The sequence below is a fragment of the Macaca nemestrina genome, chromosome 15 (genome assembly GCF_043159975.1).
Source record: "Macaca nemestrina isolate mMacNem1 chromosome 15, mMacNem.hap1, whole genome shotgun sequence".
Taxonomy (NCBI): Eukaryota; Metazoa; Chordata; class Mammalia; order Primates; family Cercopithecidae; genus Macaca; species Macaca nemestrina.
The window spans coordinates 105,669,337-105,686,480 of record NC_092139.1 but is presented as its reverse complement, the minus strand read 5'-3'; the positions used below and the strand labels follow the sequence as shown (position 1 = coordinate 105,686,480).

At 50.0% G+C, this 17,144-nt stretch overlaps 1 protein-coding gene across 11 annotated transcripts in view; it reads right to left on the bottom strand.

Annotated features, from left to right (window-relative positions):
• The window catches only part of LOC105464464 (RNA polymerase II, I and III subunit F), a 92,352-nt gene that overhangs the window by 23,877 nt on the left and 51,331 nt on the right, over positions 1-17,144 (bottom strand). Inside the window, exon 6 of one of the 11 annotated variants that reach the window (XM_071080571.1) lies at positions 13,483-13,557. The exons of the other annotated variants lie outside the window; for them this stretch is intronic. Within the exon in view, the coding sequence (XP_070936672.1) occupies positions 13,498-13,557 (60 nt within the window). The 3' untranslated portion in view covers positions 13,483-13,497. Of the gene's footprint in view, positions 1-13,482; positions 13,558-17,144 lie in introns of those variants that run through there. 11 annotated transcript variants of the gene reach the window in all.

Sequence of the window (17,144 nt, the reverse complement as noted above, 5' to 3'; positions counted from 1 at the left end):
AGTAGAGATGGGGTTTCTCCATGTTGGTCAGGCTGGTCTCAAACTCCTGACCTCAGGTGATCTACCTGTCTCTGCCTCCCAAAGTGCTGGGAGGGCACAGGCGTAAGCCACCACGCCCAGCCCCACCAGACTTCTTAAAAGGCCAGTGAGGACATGAACTGCTGTGGGCCCCGCCCATGTGAGGAGGGAATGCCACCTTCTCCCAGACAATGGCCTGATTTCCCTGGTGCCCCCACCACCGTGTCCCCCCTCCCTCTCTCTGCCTTGGGTAGATCTACTTCCTGGGCAGATTCCTGTGAACCTGGCCATTTTCAGGGTGTGCTTGGGGGATCAGGGAGGGGAGGTGTGTGATCCATGGGGTCATGACCACATCTGTAACCTGAGGGGCTCACTCCCCAACCATCCCCAAGGAGGTCCTTGCGAGGCCATGGACTGCTCCAGGGCAGACTGCTCCTGGAGTGTCTCCAGCTGCTGGGCAGTGGTCACGGGCTCTCAGCTGATGGTTGCCCAGGGCACAGATGCCAGTCACATGGGGATGGCCGGGACCCTTGGGGAATGTCAAGCCCGGGGGCTGAAGAAGCGGCACCAGCAGCTTAGGAATGGGGGATGTGGAGGGTGTCATCTTACCCCTACTCTGACCCCGCCCACAGCCACACCGTGCCTCCAACATGTGTGAAGTCCCCATCACTCCAACACAGATACCCACACACATGTACACCTTCCCAGTCCACCGACACACAGCCATGTGCACAGGGAAAGGGCCAGATGCCCCCACACCTCCTTCTCTCCTGGTCCGATGTCTTCCACCCCCTCCCTCCCTGGCTTACTCTTCTCCATGTTAGCCATGTTTCCCAGCCCCAAAGCATCCCCAAGATCTTTTGGAAATCCTGAGGCTAATGGCCTGGTTCTCCCTGGAGAGGGGGGATTTCATGTGCCCAAGTCATCCTGGCCCTCCAGAGACCAACTTCTTCCCTCAATCTGACCCCAGCCTCTCCGGCTCTCATGTGTCACACACTGGCCTCCTCCCATGGGCTGCCTGGGGAGAGGACATGCTCATGCATCTGGCCTCATCTCCCCGCTGCTGAACCTATGGGCACGTCCTGGTGCTGCCTGCTCTGGTGATAACTTCCAGAGACTGGGGTCTACCATAGAAAACTTTGGAGGACTCTCAGCAGGGAGAAGATGCAAAAACTGCACATTCAGGAGTCAGCCCAGCCTGGGCCACCTCACAGTCAAAACACAGCCTCAGATGGAGTCCTGACCCCAGCCCAGCCCCAGATGGAGCCGTGGCACTAGTTAGAGATTATCTATCAGAACTCGGTGATAGCCTGGGGCCTTGACCCCACCCTAAGCCTGAGGCCCGACCCTGACCCTGACCCCCACTTCAGCTTGATTCTAAATCTAAAATGACACTTATGAGCCTTGCTCTTGGTCACAAACTGGACTCTGATCCTGAAATAAAAAATGAATATTTACCCTGCAGACCCCAGAGTGAACCATTATCCTAAGTCCAGAATGAACACCTACCCTATCTCTGACTCTGTCTATAAACTGAGCCCTGATCCTAACCCTACACTGAACCCTTAACCTGGCTCAAGCCTAAGCCCTGATCTTGACTTCAGACTGAGCCTTTGCCCTCTCCCAGATGAACTTTCACCCCAGCCACAGACAAGCCCTGATTTCGATCACAGCCTGAGGTCTTGCCCTGGCTATAGCTTGAGTCCTCACTCTAAGCCAATCCTCTCCGTAAACTCTGCCCTCCGTCATATGAGGGATGGTCCCCACGGGTTTCCCAGGACAGAAATTCCTAGCTGAAGCCCAGGAGGATCTGGATAACGTTCCACCTTATGGCCACATTATAGGGCCCACATTATAGCCTCTGCTATGTGGCAGGAGGGCAGGGACAATCATGCCCATTTTCAGGTGAGGAAACCAATTCTCAGGGACGCTTAACTTGTTCCATATGGTTCCAATGAGTAGAACTGGAACGAAAAGGTAGAAGCTGCAGGGAGACAGAGTTCAGAAAGAACTTCCCAAAAGCCTGGGCTGGGCAAGGACAGAGCAAGCCATGTGAGGAGTGAGCTCCATGTCACTGGAGCTGTGCCAGCGGGGGCGGGTGACTTCTTGGCTGGGGCTACAGAGAGACCTACAGGAAGATGCAGGGAGAGGCCACAGCCTCAGAGGGCCCCTCCAGCCCTGAGATGCTGATGAGATTACATGACCCATTCAGGTGCTCTGGGCTCTTCCCTACAACCTGGACATAGTCCTAGATACAGCCCAGACTGCCAGATCTGGAAGGACCCTACAGCCCATTAGCTGAAGAGGGAGAGACCCATAGGCCCAGAGATGGCGAACAACTTGGGAGCCCTTGGCAGAGCCAGGTGGGACCAGGGCCCACCCTCCCCTACTGAGGTTCTTCTCAGCTCCTGCCCCCACATCTGGACCAGGCCCAGATGGCAGACAGACCCCCAGAGCCAAGCTGACATTGAACACGGTCACTCTGGGGGCAGTTCAGGGCTTTCTGTCCTAGTATGAGTCCCCTATTCCACCCCAAGCTCAGACGCACAGACCCATGACTGGGGAGGACACATCATCATTTCCAAAAACCCCAGAAGAGCCTTTCTTCCCCAGCACCCCAGTTTTGCAGGCTTTGGGCACCTAGACCTAGAGAGGCGGCCTTGGGTGGCACAGCAAGGCCAGGGCACATGAGGATGCGGACCCCAGACCCTGGCACCTGCCCTGCTCAGGCACGGCCCCACAGCTGCCTCAGGAGGGCTGGAGGGTGGTGGGGGGACCTGGTGCCAGGCAGCAGAGGCTGGGGTGGGGGGCTGGCTGGCCCCTTGCACTGCCCCCCGGCACCCCGGCCTGGCTCCATCTCGCCCGGCCGCCCAGCTGCCGGCACATCCGCCCAGGCCCAGACATCAATCCACACCAGGCCCTTGCTCTGCTCTTTCTTTTCTGCCCTCCTCTTCCCTCCCCAGCTTGTATCTTTTTTTTTTTTTTTTTCCTTCTCTCTCTCTCTCTCTCTCTTCCAACATGTCATTACAGTAGAAACAAAAAGCGCGGGGACAATGCGGGCATTGACGGCGGCCCCCTCCCGCCCCCTCCCCCCACGGTGCGTGCCAGCACTCTTTCCACCCGCCCAGGGCTGGAACCACTGCCAAAGGAGCCCTGCTCATAAACAAGAGGAACCAGATAAACCAGGAACACAATAGAGGGATTTGTTGCACTTAGAATGGTGGGAACAATGTCAACGTCGCGCGCAGCTGCTTCTAAGCCCCCACCCCACCAAGTCCTGCCAAGCAGCCCCCTCGCCCCCCAGCCCCTCTGATTTATGAAAGGTCAGAGGGCATCATGGCTAAAGAGCCCCTTCCTTGCATCCCTCGTTAACCCTTCGGACACAATGGTCCCTTCTCTGGGAGGTGGCGGATGGGGGTGTGTGTCAAGCACAGCACTTCCTGGAGCATCCCGGGGACGGCTGGTGGAGGCGCAGAGGGAGGAGCAGGCTCCCAAATGCCTTTGGGCCGGGGCTTTGTCCAGAGTAATGCCTCATTGGAGGACGCCTTCTGAAATGACCCCCAAGGGTATGGTCAGAGCCCGTTGGGTCTACATCATGATGACCCCAGGCTTTGGCCCAGCTGTGCCTTTCAGGGCAAAACAGATTCACTGATGCCCCAGTGGGTGCTGAGTCCCTGGTTAGACACAGCGGGTGTGTGGCAGAGCAAGACATAGCCCCTAATATGAAGGGAACATAGAGGATGAGTGTGTAGGAGCCCAGGGCAGTGGGCCTGACACTGCTAGCACGGGCTAGAGAGTAGGGAAGACCATCGGGGGAGAGTTCCAGGAGGGGCAGATGCTTGAGCAGAGGAGGCCACACAAGCAAAAGCATAACAGGCAGTTCCAGCAGAGGCCGAGACTCAGACGCGCCCCCACCGCCACTTACGAGACCTGGGGTCCTTTACTCCATCAGTAAAATGAGGATAATAATAATACCGATCTCACAGAAACTTGGGAAGTTAAGTAAATAAACAAAAATAAAGTGCTTAGAACAGAGCCTGGCACATGGTTAAGGTTAGACAGGTGTGGCTGTTGTTGGTGGTGGTGTTGTTGCATTGAGGATTCTCACAACTCCCCTGTCTTTCTATCATGGCCCCCACAGAGGGGGCAGCTGAGGCTGGGACACCTCTCAGGTCATAAAGCTGCATTTACAGAGTCCAGGATTCCAACCCAGGACTCCTAACTCCAAATCCAGGAACCTTTCCTGCCTATTTAACTGCTTTGGATGGGGGACCCAAAAGCAGAAATCTGGGGTTGAGGGAGAGAGGAGTGCTCAAGGACCTATTCCAGAGTTGATCCCCAAACAGGTCTCAGCCTGTCTTCCTTCCCCCAGATCACATCGAGTCCAGTTAGTTCCTTCAGGTTCAAGCCCAAACTAGACGAAGGAAGACACATGGGAAAGTCTCCTGTTCACCCACGTCTCACCTCTGCCGAGCAGGGGCTCCTGACAACACCCTGAACCTCTCTGCTCCCCCACAAACCATCCCCACCACCCCAGCTGGAGCCTCAGGCCCCTTCCATGGGCACCAACTCTTTCTCCAACAGAAGTTTGATGTTCATAATAATCACTAACACTCCAGTCCTTGAGGAAATCCTGTCAGCTCTACCTTCAAAGCACACCAAGAATATCCAATCTCACTTCTATTCAACACTGTATTAGAAATCCTAGCCTCAGGCTGGGTGCGGTGGCTCACACCTGTGATCCCAGCACTTTGGGAGGCTGAGGCAGGTGTATCTCAAGGTCAGGAGTTCGAAACCAGCCTGATTGACATGGTGAAACCCCATCTCTATTAAAAATACAAAAATTAGGCCAGGTGCAGTGGCTCGTGCGTGTAATCCCAGCACTTTGGGAGGCCAAGGCAGGCGGATCACAAGGTCAGGAGATCGAGACCACAGTGAAACCCCATGTCTACTAAAACAAAAAATTAGCTGGGTGTGGTGGCGGGCACCTGTAGTCCCAGCTACTCGGGAGGCTGAGGCCGGAGAATGACATGAACCCAGGAGGCGGAGCTTGCAGTGAGCCGAGATCGTGCCACTGCACTCCAGCCTGGGGTGACAGAGCGAGACTCCATGTCAAAAAAAAAAAAAAAATATATATATATACACACACACACACACACACACACACACACACACACAAGAATTAGCCAGGCGTGGTGGTGGATGCCTGTAATCCCAGCTACTTGGGAGACTAAGGCAGGAGAATGGCGTGAACCCGGGAGGTGGAGTTTGCAGTGAGCCGAGATCGCACCACTGCACTCCAGCCTGGGTGACAGAGCGAGACTCCATCTCAAAAAAAAAAAAAATACAAAAATTAGCCAGGCCAGGCCCAGTGGTTCATGCCTGTAATTCCAGCACTTGGGGAGGCTGAGGCAGATAGATCACAAGGTCAAGAGATTGAGACCATCCTGGCTAACATGGTGAAACCCCATCTCCAATAAAAATTCAAAAATTAGCTAGGCTATTGTGACCACGCCCAGTCACAAGTCAATTCTATTTCTATATGCAAGCAACAAACAACGAGAAATTACTTTTTAAAATATTTAAAATCACATCACAAAACATGAAATTTTTAGGGATAGCTTGGGGATACATTTGTATTATAAATCGGAATGAAACTGAAGAATGTGGAGAGAGAATGAGGTGACCTAAATAACTTTGTGTAGTGGTGTTTTTACTAGATACCGTACGGCTAAAGACAAAAAGAACTATACACAAACACTGTATACTAGCTAGTAAAGTTGGTTTTGACAAGGGTGTAAGTTAGGAATTCTGAGACCATTTTACATGTACACAGAGTTTGAACAAATAGGTAAATATGCTATAGATAATGAGAGCAAGAATTCTCTCTGCTTAAGAAAGAAGTCACAACTGACCAGGCGTGGTGGCTCACACCTGTGATCCCAGCACTTTGGGAGGCCAAGGCGGGTGGATCACCTGAGGTCAGGAGTTCGAGACCAGCCTGGCCAACATGGTGAAAACCCGTCTCTACTAAAAATACAAAAATTAGCCAGGCATGGTGGCATGTGCCTGTAATCCCAGCTACTCAGGAAGCTGAGGCAGGAGAATCACTTGAAACCGGGAGGCAGAGGTTGCAGTGAGCCAAGATCATGCCACTGCACTCCAGCCTGGACGACAGAGTGAGACTCTGTATGAAAAAAGAAAAAGAAAGAAAGGGAAGGAAGGAAGGAAATCACAACTAAGCAATGAGGGAGTGCTAGAATAAGCTCTGTGGGGCAGGAGGTGCAGCTTCATTTCCATCTCCTTGAGTGTGAACTGGACTTAGTGACTCACTTCTAACAGATAGAATATGAAGATAGCTGTTTTTACAGTGGAGAAGACACCATCTTAACTCAGAGGTCTGGCTAACATCACCATGAATAAGACATATCAATATCACATACCCCCTGCAATGACGTGATGACAAGAGCAATCACCTCTGTGGTGTTCTTCCCCAAAATCCACACCCTCATTTGAAAACACACCAGAAAAAAAAACAAGTTGAGGGACATGCTACAAAATGCCTGACTTGTAAGCTTCAAAAATGTCAAGGTCATGAAACATAGAGAATTGAGGAACTGTCAACAGTTAGGGGGACACCTGGGAGATATGGCGAGTAAATGTAATGTGGGATTCTGGCTTGGATCCTGGAAGAACGACAACAACAACAACAATGACATTAATGGAAAAACTGAGGAAATCTGAATAAAGACTGTACTTCTGTTATAGTATTTTACCAATGCTAATTTCTTAGTAAGTATACCATAATTATGTAAAATCTTAACATAGACAAAGCTGGGAAAAGTATATATGGGAATTTTTTGTACTGTCTTGGTAATGCTTCTGTAAATCTAAAATTATTTCAAACTAAAATGTAAAAACAGGCCAGGTGCAGTGGATCACACCTGTAGACCCAGCACTTTGGGAGGCCAAGGCAAGAGGATCACTTGAGGTCAGGAGTTCGAGACCAGCCTGGCCAATATGGCAAAACCCTGTCTCTACTAAAAATACAAAAATTAGCTGGGCGTGGTGGTGGGCATCTGTAATCCCAGCTACTTGGGAGGCTGAGGCACAAGAATCGCTTGAACCCAGGAGGTGGAGGTTGCAGTGAGCCAACATTGTACCACTGCACTCCAGCCTAGGCGACAGAGCAAGACTCTGTCTCAAAAAAAAAAAAAAAAAAAAAAAAGCATAAAAATATAAAATACTTAGGGATAAATTTAACAAAAGATGTGAAGACCTCTACATGAAACTTATATTACTGATTGCTTGGTGCTTTATTATGCTGAAAAAAGAAATAAAATTTTAAATAAATAAATGTTGCTGAAAGAAATTAAGGAAGACAAAAATAAATGCAGAGATACACCACATTCATGGATCAAAAAACTAAATGTTGCTGAGATATCAATTCTCCCCACATTGTACTATAGATTTAATTCAATCCCAGTAAAGAAAAAAAAAATGTCAGCAAGCGTTTTTTAAAGAAATTAACAAGCTGATGTTGAAATTTACATGGAAGGGCCGGGCGCGGTGGCTCACGCCTGTAATCCCAGCACTTTGGGAGGCCGAGGCGGGCGGATCACAAGGTCAGGAGATCGAGACCACGGTGAAACCCCGTCTCTACTAAAAATTACAAAAAATTAGCCGGGCGCGGTTGTGGGCGCCTGTAGTCCCAGCTACTCGGGAGGCTGAGGCAGGAGAATGGCGTGAACCCGGGAGGCGGAGCTTGCAGTGAGCCGAGATCGCGCCACTGCACTCCAGCCTGGGCTGGGCGACAGAGCGAGACTCCGTCTCAAAAAAAAAAAAAAAAAAAAAGAAATTTACATGGAAACGCAAAGGATCCAGACTAGTAAAGGAATTTTGAAAAGAAGAACAGAATTGGAGGACTTGTACTACTTGATCTCAAGATTTACAAGCCTATAATAATCAAGTCAGTGTAGCATTGACATAAAGGCATACATCAGTGGAAAAATAAAAAGCCCAAGAATAGACCCACACGTGTGGTCAATTGATTTTCAACTAAGGTATAAGAGACAAGTCAATAGGGAAAGAACAGTCTTTTCAATAAACAGCACTCAAACAATTGAATAAGCATGTGTAAAAAAAAAAAAAAGAACCATAACCTTTATCTGACACCATATTTTTTAAAATTAACTCGAAACAGATCGCAAGGCTGGGTGCAGTGGCTCACACCTGTAATCCTAGCACTTTGGGAGCACTTTGAACCCAGGAGTTCAAGACCAGCCTGGGCACTATGGTAAAACCTTGCCTCTACAAAAATTAGCTAGGCATGGTGAGAATGCCTGTAGTCAGGAGACTGAGGTGGGAGGATCACTTGAGCCTGGGAGATCGAGGCTGTAGTGAGCTGCAATCATTCCACTGCCCTCCAGCCTGAGTAACAAAACAAGACCCTGTCTCAAAAAGAAAGAAACAGATCATTAAATCTAAAAACGTTAAATCTAAAACTATAAAACTTTTAGAAGAAAATATAGAAGACAGTATTTGGGAACTTAGTCGGGCAAAGATTTCCCAGATATGACATTAAATGCATAACTCATAAAAGAAAATATTGATAACTTATACTTCCTCAAAATTCAAAACTTTTTCTCTTCAAAAGATACCATTAAGGCTGGGCGCAGTGGCTCACACCTGTTATCCCAGCACTTTGGGAGGCCGAGGCAGGTGGATCACCTGAGGTCAGAAGTTCGAGACAAGCCTGGCCAGCATGGCAAAACCCCGTCTCTAATAAAAATATGAAAATTAGCTGGGCATGGTGGTGTGCTCCTGTAATCCCAGCTACTACTTAGGAGGTGGAGGCAGGAGAATTGCTTGCATCTGGGAGGTGGAAGTTGCAGTGAGCCGAGATTGCGCCACTGCACTCCAGCCTGGGTGACACAGCAAGACTCCATCTCAAAGGAAACACACACACACACACACACAGACACACACATACACACAAGGAGTTATTACTACACATTTATTACATATACATATTTAGTAGAATGCCTAAAATTTTAAAAACTGATCAGACCAGGTGCTGTACAGGGTGAAGGAACTGGAACTCTCAAACCTCGATGGTGGAAATGTAAAATGGTACATTTACATTTGGAAATGTAAATGTAAATTTGCTACTTTGGAAAACAGTTTGATCCTTTGCTTTTCTTTTCTTTTCCTTTCTTTCTTTCTTTCTTTTCTTTCTTTCTCTCTTTCTCTCTCTCTCTCCCCTCTTTCTCTTTTTTTTTTTTTTGACAAGGCCTTGCTCAGTTGTCCAGGCTGGAGTGCAGTGCTGTAATCACAGCTCACTGCAACCTCAAACTCCTGCATTCAAGCAATCTTCCCACCTCAGCCTGTAATAGCTGGGACTACAGGTGTACACTGCCACATCTAGTTAATATTTTTACTTTTAATAGAGATGGGGTCTTGCTATGTTGTCCAGGCTGGTCTTGAACTTCTGGATCCAAGTAATCCTCTCACCTCAGCCTCTCAAAATGCTGGGATTACAGGCATGAGCCACCACGCCCAGACTTGATCATTCTTTAAAAGTTAAATATACATACCCCATGACCCAAGCATTCCACTCATGGCTATTTACCTACAAGAAATGAAAGCATATGTCCACACAACTTGTACATGAATGTTCATAGGAGCTTTATTTGTAATAGCCCAAATCTGGAAACAACCCAAATGTCTATCAACAGGTGAAGGGATAAACAAATTATGGTCTAGCCATACAATGACACATTCTTCTGTAATAAAAAGGATAAACTACAGATGCACACAACAACACGGATAAATCTCAAAACAATTATGCTGAGGGACAGAAGCCAGACCACACACAAAAATGAGTACATTCTGTACGATTCCATTTAGATAAAATCCTAGAAAATGCAGATTAATCTACAGTGACTGCACGTGGTTGCCTAGGGAGAGGGTGGGGAAAAGGGAGGGATGACAAACGGGCAAGAGGAAAGTCTGGGAACGGTGGATGTGTTTGTTTACTTGATTATGGTGATAGAGTTTCATGTGTGATGCATACACGTGTCAAAACTCATCCAAGTGCACCTTTTCAACATGTGCAGTTTATTGTATATCAACTGTACCTAAGTGAAGCTGTCGAAAACATAATTTTAAAAGAGGAAAACCAAACCTAACCAGAAAACTGGGTACTTCTCACCACTGCCACTGTGGCCCCCCAGCCCCACCCCCCCTCCACTCCCTGGCTCCTGCCATCGCCTCTCCTCTGAAATACTTCAGGGGCCTCCTCCCTGGCCTCCCAACTTCTGCTCTAACCCCCTTGGACTCAACAGAGTAGATAGCAATCCTGTGAACACAGAGATCAGGGCCCATCTCTGCTCTGCTTAAACCCTCCGCAGCCCCACTGCCCTTGGAGTATGAGCCTGTGTCGCCGCAGTGACCATCTGGTGGTCCCTCGAACCTCTTCCTCCTCTCTGTCCCCCTCGCTCACTCTGTCCCAGCTGCACTGGCCTCCTGGCTGTCCTCAGAACGCTCCAGCCATGCTCCCACCTGGAGCCTCTGCACGGTTGTTCCTTCTGTCTGGAATGTTCCTCCCCAGATACCCAAGTGCCCAACTGCCTCTGCAACTTCAAGTCTTCATGCATATGCCACCTTCTCAGAGGGACCTGCCCCTCCATCACTGTCCCCTCCACTCCTGACACCCCTTTCCCTGCTCCACTTGTCCACATATCATACTATGTAAAATTAACTCACTGCTTTTTTTTTTTTTGAGATGGCGTCCGTCTTGTTCTGTTACCCAGGCTGGAGTGCAGTGACACAATCTCGGCTCACTGCAACCTCTAACACCCGGGTTCAAGCGATTCTCCCACCTCAGCCTCCCTAGTAGCTGCGATTACAGGCATGCGCCACCACGCCCAGCTAATTTTTGTATTTTTAGCAGAGACGGAGTTTCACCATGTTGGCCAGACTGGTCTCGAACTCCAGACCTCAGGTGATTCACCCACCTCGGCCTCCCAAAGTGCTGGGATTACAGGTGTGAGCCACTGCACCCAGCCTCATTGCTTTTTATTTCTTTCAGCTGGAATTTGCATGTATTTCAGTTACAGTTCAGTGATGTAGCCTGAGGGCCCAAGAATGCATGGCACATAGTAGGTGTTCAACATATACCAGTTAAAGGAGTATTTAATGTGTACTCTTCTAACTGTTTTTCATAGATCACAATAACCCCCGAAAGTAGCACTATCATTCTCCCCATTTTACAGATGAGGAAACTGAGGCACGGAGCTATTAAGCGAGCCCATGATTATTCAGCCCAGCTCACCTGGCTCCACCATCTGTGCTCTTTGCCAGCACATTCTGCCGCCTTCCTGCCAGTGCCCCAGGCTTGGGTCCTCTGGTCACAGCTTCTGCTCATGCTTGGTGTCTACCACCAGATTCCTCTCAGCAACTAGAATTCAAGCCCTGCCCCTACCCCAATTCCCAGAGTTGAGTCCTATATTATAATTATAGCAACTGAAATAATTACCTTTACTGGTAATTATTTTTAGCGAGGTGTGCTCACTACCTTGGTCCAAAAAGGAACATGAGCGAGAGCAGAAGGGTGCAGAAGATGCACATGAATTCATTTCTTATTTTTGAGGAGTCTTGCTCTGTCACCCAGGCTGGAGTGCAGTGTCGCAATCTCGGCTCGCTGCAACCTCTGCCTCCTGGGTTCAAGCGATTCTCCCACCTCAGCCTCCCTAGTAGCTGGGATTACAGGCGCACGCCTGGCTAATTTTTTGTAGTAGAGACGGGATCTTACCATGTTGGCCAGCCTGGTCTCAAACTCCTGACCTCAGGTGATCCGCCTGCCTAGGCCTCCCAAAGTGCTGGGAGTACAGGATTGAGCCCCCGCACCTGGCTTTTCTAATGTGTAGTTGTTGTTGTTGTTTGAGACACAGTCTCTCTCTGTCACCCAGGCTGGAGTGCAGTGGCATGATCTCGGCTCACTGCAACCTCCACCTCCCAGGTTCAAGTGATTCTCCCATCTCAGCCTCCCTAGTAGCTGGGATTATAGGCGTGCACCACCATGCCCAGCTAATTTTTTGTAGTAGAGACGAGGTCTTACCATGTTGACCAGCCTGGTCTTGAACGCCTGACCTCAGGTGATCTGCCCACCTCGGCCTCTCAAAGTGCTGGGATTACAGGCATGAGCCACAGCGCCTGGCTTTTTTAATGTTTTATTTTTTGTTTTGTTTTGAGACAGAGTCTCTCTCTGTAACCAGGCTGGAGTGCAGTGGCACGATCTCTCCTCACCGCAACCTATGCCTCCTGGGTTCAAGTGATTCTCCTGCCTCAGTCTCATGAATAGCTGGGATTAGAGGCAGGTGCCACCACGCCCGGCTATCTTTTGTATTTTTAGTAGAGACGGGGTTTCTCCATGTTGGCCAGGCTGGTCTCAAACTCCTGACCTCAGGTGATCCACCGGCCTCGGCCTCCCAAAGTCCTAGGATTACAGGCGTGAGCCACCACACCCAGAGACTTTATTGTAAAGTGACAGAGGAGCTAGAGGGGGCCTGCCATGGCACAGCCCTGAAGACAAACGGGCTGCACACAGACCACAGCGTTTATACTCACTCACACAGGCCTCAGTCCCGCTGCCGCATCACAGGGAGCCCAGCAACACTATAATTCCCCATTCTTCAGGACAGAAATCGACCACGACCACAACTAGTGTGAGTTCCCCTCTCCCTCCCTCAGGCATTTAATTCAGCAAGTCTTTGCAGAGGGCCTGCTGCTGCCAGGCCCAGATGAGGCCCCGGGAGACTCAGGAAGAACTGGAGGCCGGCGGCGCCCTCTCTGTCATCTGCCAGCCACCAGGAGCCCTGGGAGGCACAGCTTTCCATCTCATTTTGCAGATGTTACAGCAGGTCTTGGAGGCATGGGGGCGGCCCTGCTCTGTCCACCGCCAGCTCCTTCAGTGTCCTTCCACCTCCCGGGCTCCCAGCGTTCCTTTTTCCAGGTCAACCTTAACCACATCCCTCACAGGTCTGGAGCCCTGCCCCCTGACATGGGTCTTTGCTGCTGGGCCCCCTCCTATCTGCCAGCCACCCTAGTGCTGCCTGCCTGGGCCACCTCATGCCCTGTGAGCCCCTCACGGTCTGCCCTATGGCTAAGCCCACTCTCCCTCTGCCTTCCTGAAAGGTTCCTGCCACCCTGGGCAGTCCTCGCTGGCTGCTATCAGGAGACCTAGTGAAGAAGGGGCTGGGGGCCTGCCGGACACTCGGTCTTTGTCATTCAGATTTTCACGGCACTCTGGGAGGGCCCTTCCCTCAGGCTTTCAGGGTGCCAGATGTCCAGTTGGGGATCTAGGTTCATGTTCCCAATCTGCTGCTCACCACGGGCAACCTTAGCCACATCTGTCTCCCTCCAGGCCTCTCAGTCCTGTAAAATGGAGCACCCGTACCAGTAAATTCCAAGTTCCTTTCAGATGTGTGCACTTGTGGCTTCCAGAAGCTCTACAAGAAGACAGAAGCAGGGTGCACCCTGGAAATTTGGACCATGATCACAAGTCAGCCCACTGTCCTCTCCCAAGCTCATTCTAATCCAGGCCTCTGTTGGGTGAGGCAGGAGGACCCCAGGATCCCCACCATGCAGATGTGGGAGCTGGAGCTCTGAGATGACAGGCTCCCCGGGACAACAGCATAAACAGAGGTGACAGAGCTGGGGCTATGGTTGCTGACCCAAGTCCTGTTCCCTGTCCTTCCCCCTGTTGCTGCCTCCCCAAGTCAGGCCCTTCTTGGGGGGTCTGTGGGGGCAATGGACCGGGTAGGGTGGAAAAGCTGCTCCTTGCTCCCCTTGCCCACTCCTCCCCAGAGCCAGGTTGAAGTTTCCCTTCTGGAATGACCCTTGGGGACTAGTGCGAGCGGGTATCAACTCCAAGAGGAAGGGATGAACCTGCCTCGTCACCGTTTTCCCAACATGTGCCTCAGCACCTGGCCTGGCATGTAGAATGTGCCTGCTAAATATCTGCTGAGTGAGTGACTGGAAGGTGGCCCTTGCTATTGGCTGGGTGGCTGTGGTTAGCTCCCCGTGATCACTCTGACCCCAGAAATAATCCCAGGTCCCTGGAGTGTGTGCACAGCTGCCCACATGCCTGCTCACTGCCTCGCTGCCCTCCCTATGTCCCAGTGTCCATCTAGATCAGCATTTTTGCAGCTCAATGGAGTGAAGAGCAAACAATTTTTAAAAATATATATATATTTTTAGAGATGGGGCCTCACTCTCCTGCCCAGGCTAGAATGCAGTGGTGCCATCATGGCTCACTGCAGCCTCTACCTCCTGGTTTCAAGAAATCCTCCCAAGTGGCTAGGACAACAGGCATGTGCCACCACACCCGGCTAATTTTTTTTCAGTAGAGATGGTGTCTTACTAGGTTGCCCAGGCCGGGCTGGTCTTGAACTCCTGGCCTCAAGTGGTCCTCCTGCCTCGGCCTCCCAAAATGTTGGCATTACAAGCATGAGCCACTACATCTGGCCCAAGGTTTTTTAAAACCAATTCTTTGCGGACCAATACTTCTGTAACATACCATAAAAAAGAATTATTAAAATGAATCACACTCTTGGAAATTGCAGCCATGTCAAATTGTTACAGGAGTTTCTAGACTATAATTGTCTGAGTTCTGTACTAATCTCTGACCTTGCTGAGGACCAGCGACCAACAGCGCAAGGGGGTCCCACTCTGCAGACCTCGCTCAGAGGGCACTGCTCTGGGTCTTGTCATTTTAGGTGATTACATCGCCCCTCCATTCCCATTTTGCCTGACAACCCCTCACCCTGCCTCCTACACACCTAGTTGATCACCAACTTCCTTCCATCCTAATGTTTTGCTGGGGGAGCTCTCCTCTCTGGCGTCCAGGCCAGTACCGGCTCTCCTGCTATCAGTCTTTCCTCCACCTGGCCAGGATGAGCTGCCTAAAGGTCTATAGGGTTCCATCACCCCTGAGCTGAAATTCTTTGTGGTTCCCCATTAGGACTCCAAACTCTTTTTTTTTTTTGAGACGGAGTCTTGCTGTGTCACCCAGGCTGGAGTGCAGTGGTGCGATCTCAGCTCACTGCAAGCTCCGCCTCCTGGGTTCACACCATTCTCCTGCCTCAGCCTCCCGAGTAGCTGGGACTACAGGCGACTGCCACCACACCTGGCTAATTTTTTTGTACTTTTTAGTGGAGACGTGGTTTCACCGTGTTAGCCAGGATGGTCTCGATCTCCTGACCTTGTGATGCACCTGCCTCAGCCTCCCAAAGCGCTGGGATTACAGGTGTGAGCCACCGCACCCGGCCAACTCCAAACTCTTAAACCTGGTATTCAAGGTGGCTCACATGCTGTAATCCCAGTCCTTTGGGAAGGTGAGGTGGGCAGATCACTTGAGGCCAGGAATTTGACATCAGCCTGGCGAATATGGTGAAACCCTGACTCTACTAAAACAAAACAAAACTTGGCCGGGCATGGTGGCACACACCTATAGTCCCAGCTACTCAGGAGGCTGGAGTGAAGGACGTTGGAAATCGGTGGTAATAACACCCCTACCACTTCCTGAGTGCTCACTGTGGGCCAGGTGCTTTCTACCTATAAGACATGCATATCCACTCACCGAGTTCTCATAACTGCCAGAATGGAGCAAGAGATGGCAGGCAGACCTGATTTAACTGGAATCTGCAGAATCTATGCCCTGCAGTTAAAAACCAATGGCACCTGGCCTTTCTTCTTGTTTTTCTATATTTTCTAATTTGTCTACAACAAATATCCATCACATGGTTTTGTTTTGTTTTGTTTCATTTTCTGAGATGGAGTTTCGCTCTTTTTGCCCAGGCTGGAGTGCAATGGCCCAATTTTGGCTCACTACAACCTCTACCTCCCAGGTTCAAGTGATTCTCCTGCCTCAGCCTCCCAAGTAGCTGGGATTACAGGCGTGCTAATTTTGTATTTTTAGTAGAGACGGGGTTTCACCATGTTGGCCAGACTGGTGTCGAGCTCCTGGCCTCAAGTGATCTGCCCAACTTGGCCTCCCAAAGTGTTAGGATTACAGGCGTGAGCCACTGCACCTGGCCTAAGACATGGTTTTTGACACTGGTTTTTATTTATTTATTGCTTCCTTTACAGAGGTAATCAAGTTAGCCATTGGTTTTTAACTGCAGGGCATAGATTCTGCAGATTCCAGTTAATCACGCCTGCCTGCCATCTCTTGCTCCATTCTGGCAGTCATGAGAACTCGGTGAGTAGATATGCATGTCTTATAGGTAGAAAGCAGCTGGCCCACAGTAAGCACTCAGGAAGTAGCAGGGGTGTTATTACCACCTATTTCCAACTTCCTTCACTCCAACCACTGCCTGACTTGTTCTCAAATCTCTCCTCTTCTTCCGTCCCTACCTAGGACCCATCCTAATATGGGTTCTCATCATTTTTCACCAGGATTAATGCTCCAGCCTCTGGCCAGGTGTGGTGGCTTATGCCATCAGGAGCTCAGGAAGGTGGGAGGGTCACTTGAGGCCAGGAGTTCAAGACCAGTCTGAGCAATATAGTGAGACTCCCGCAACTCTACAAAAAATAAAAATAAAAATTAGCCAAACACAGAGATGCATGCCTGTAGTCCAAGTTACTCTCTGGAGACTGAGGCAGCAGGATTTTTTTTAGCTAAGGAGCTATGTCAGCTACGTCGAGCTATGTCATGCCACTGCACTCCAGCCTGGGCAACACAGCGACACCCCATCTCAAAAAAAAAAAAAAATTAGTCTCCTAATCTCCTAAAGGGTCTCTGGCCTCCAGTCTCCAGCACCTCCCTCCCCTAGCAACCATGCAGCTGCCACAATGCTTTAAGAGTGAACTTGGGGAAAAAAAGGCTGACTGTTCCAGGAACAGTGGCTCACTCCTGTAATCCCAGCACTTTGGGAAGCTGGAAGCTGAGGCAGGTGAATCACCTGAGGTCAGGAGTTCGAGACCAGCCTGGCCAATACGATGAAACCCCATCTCTAATAAAAATATAAAAATTAGCTGGGCATGGTGGTATGCACTAGTAATCCCAGCTATTCGGGAAACTGAGGTGTGAGAATCACTTGAACCTGAGAGGCGAAGGTTGC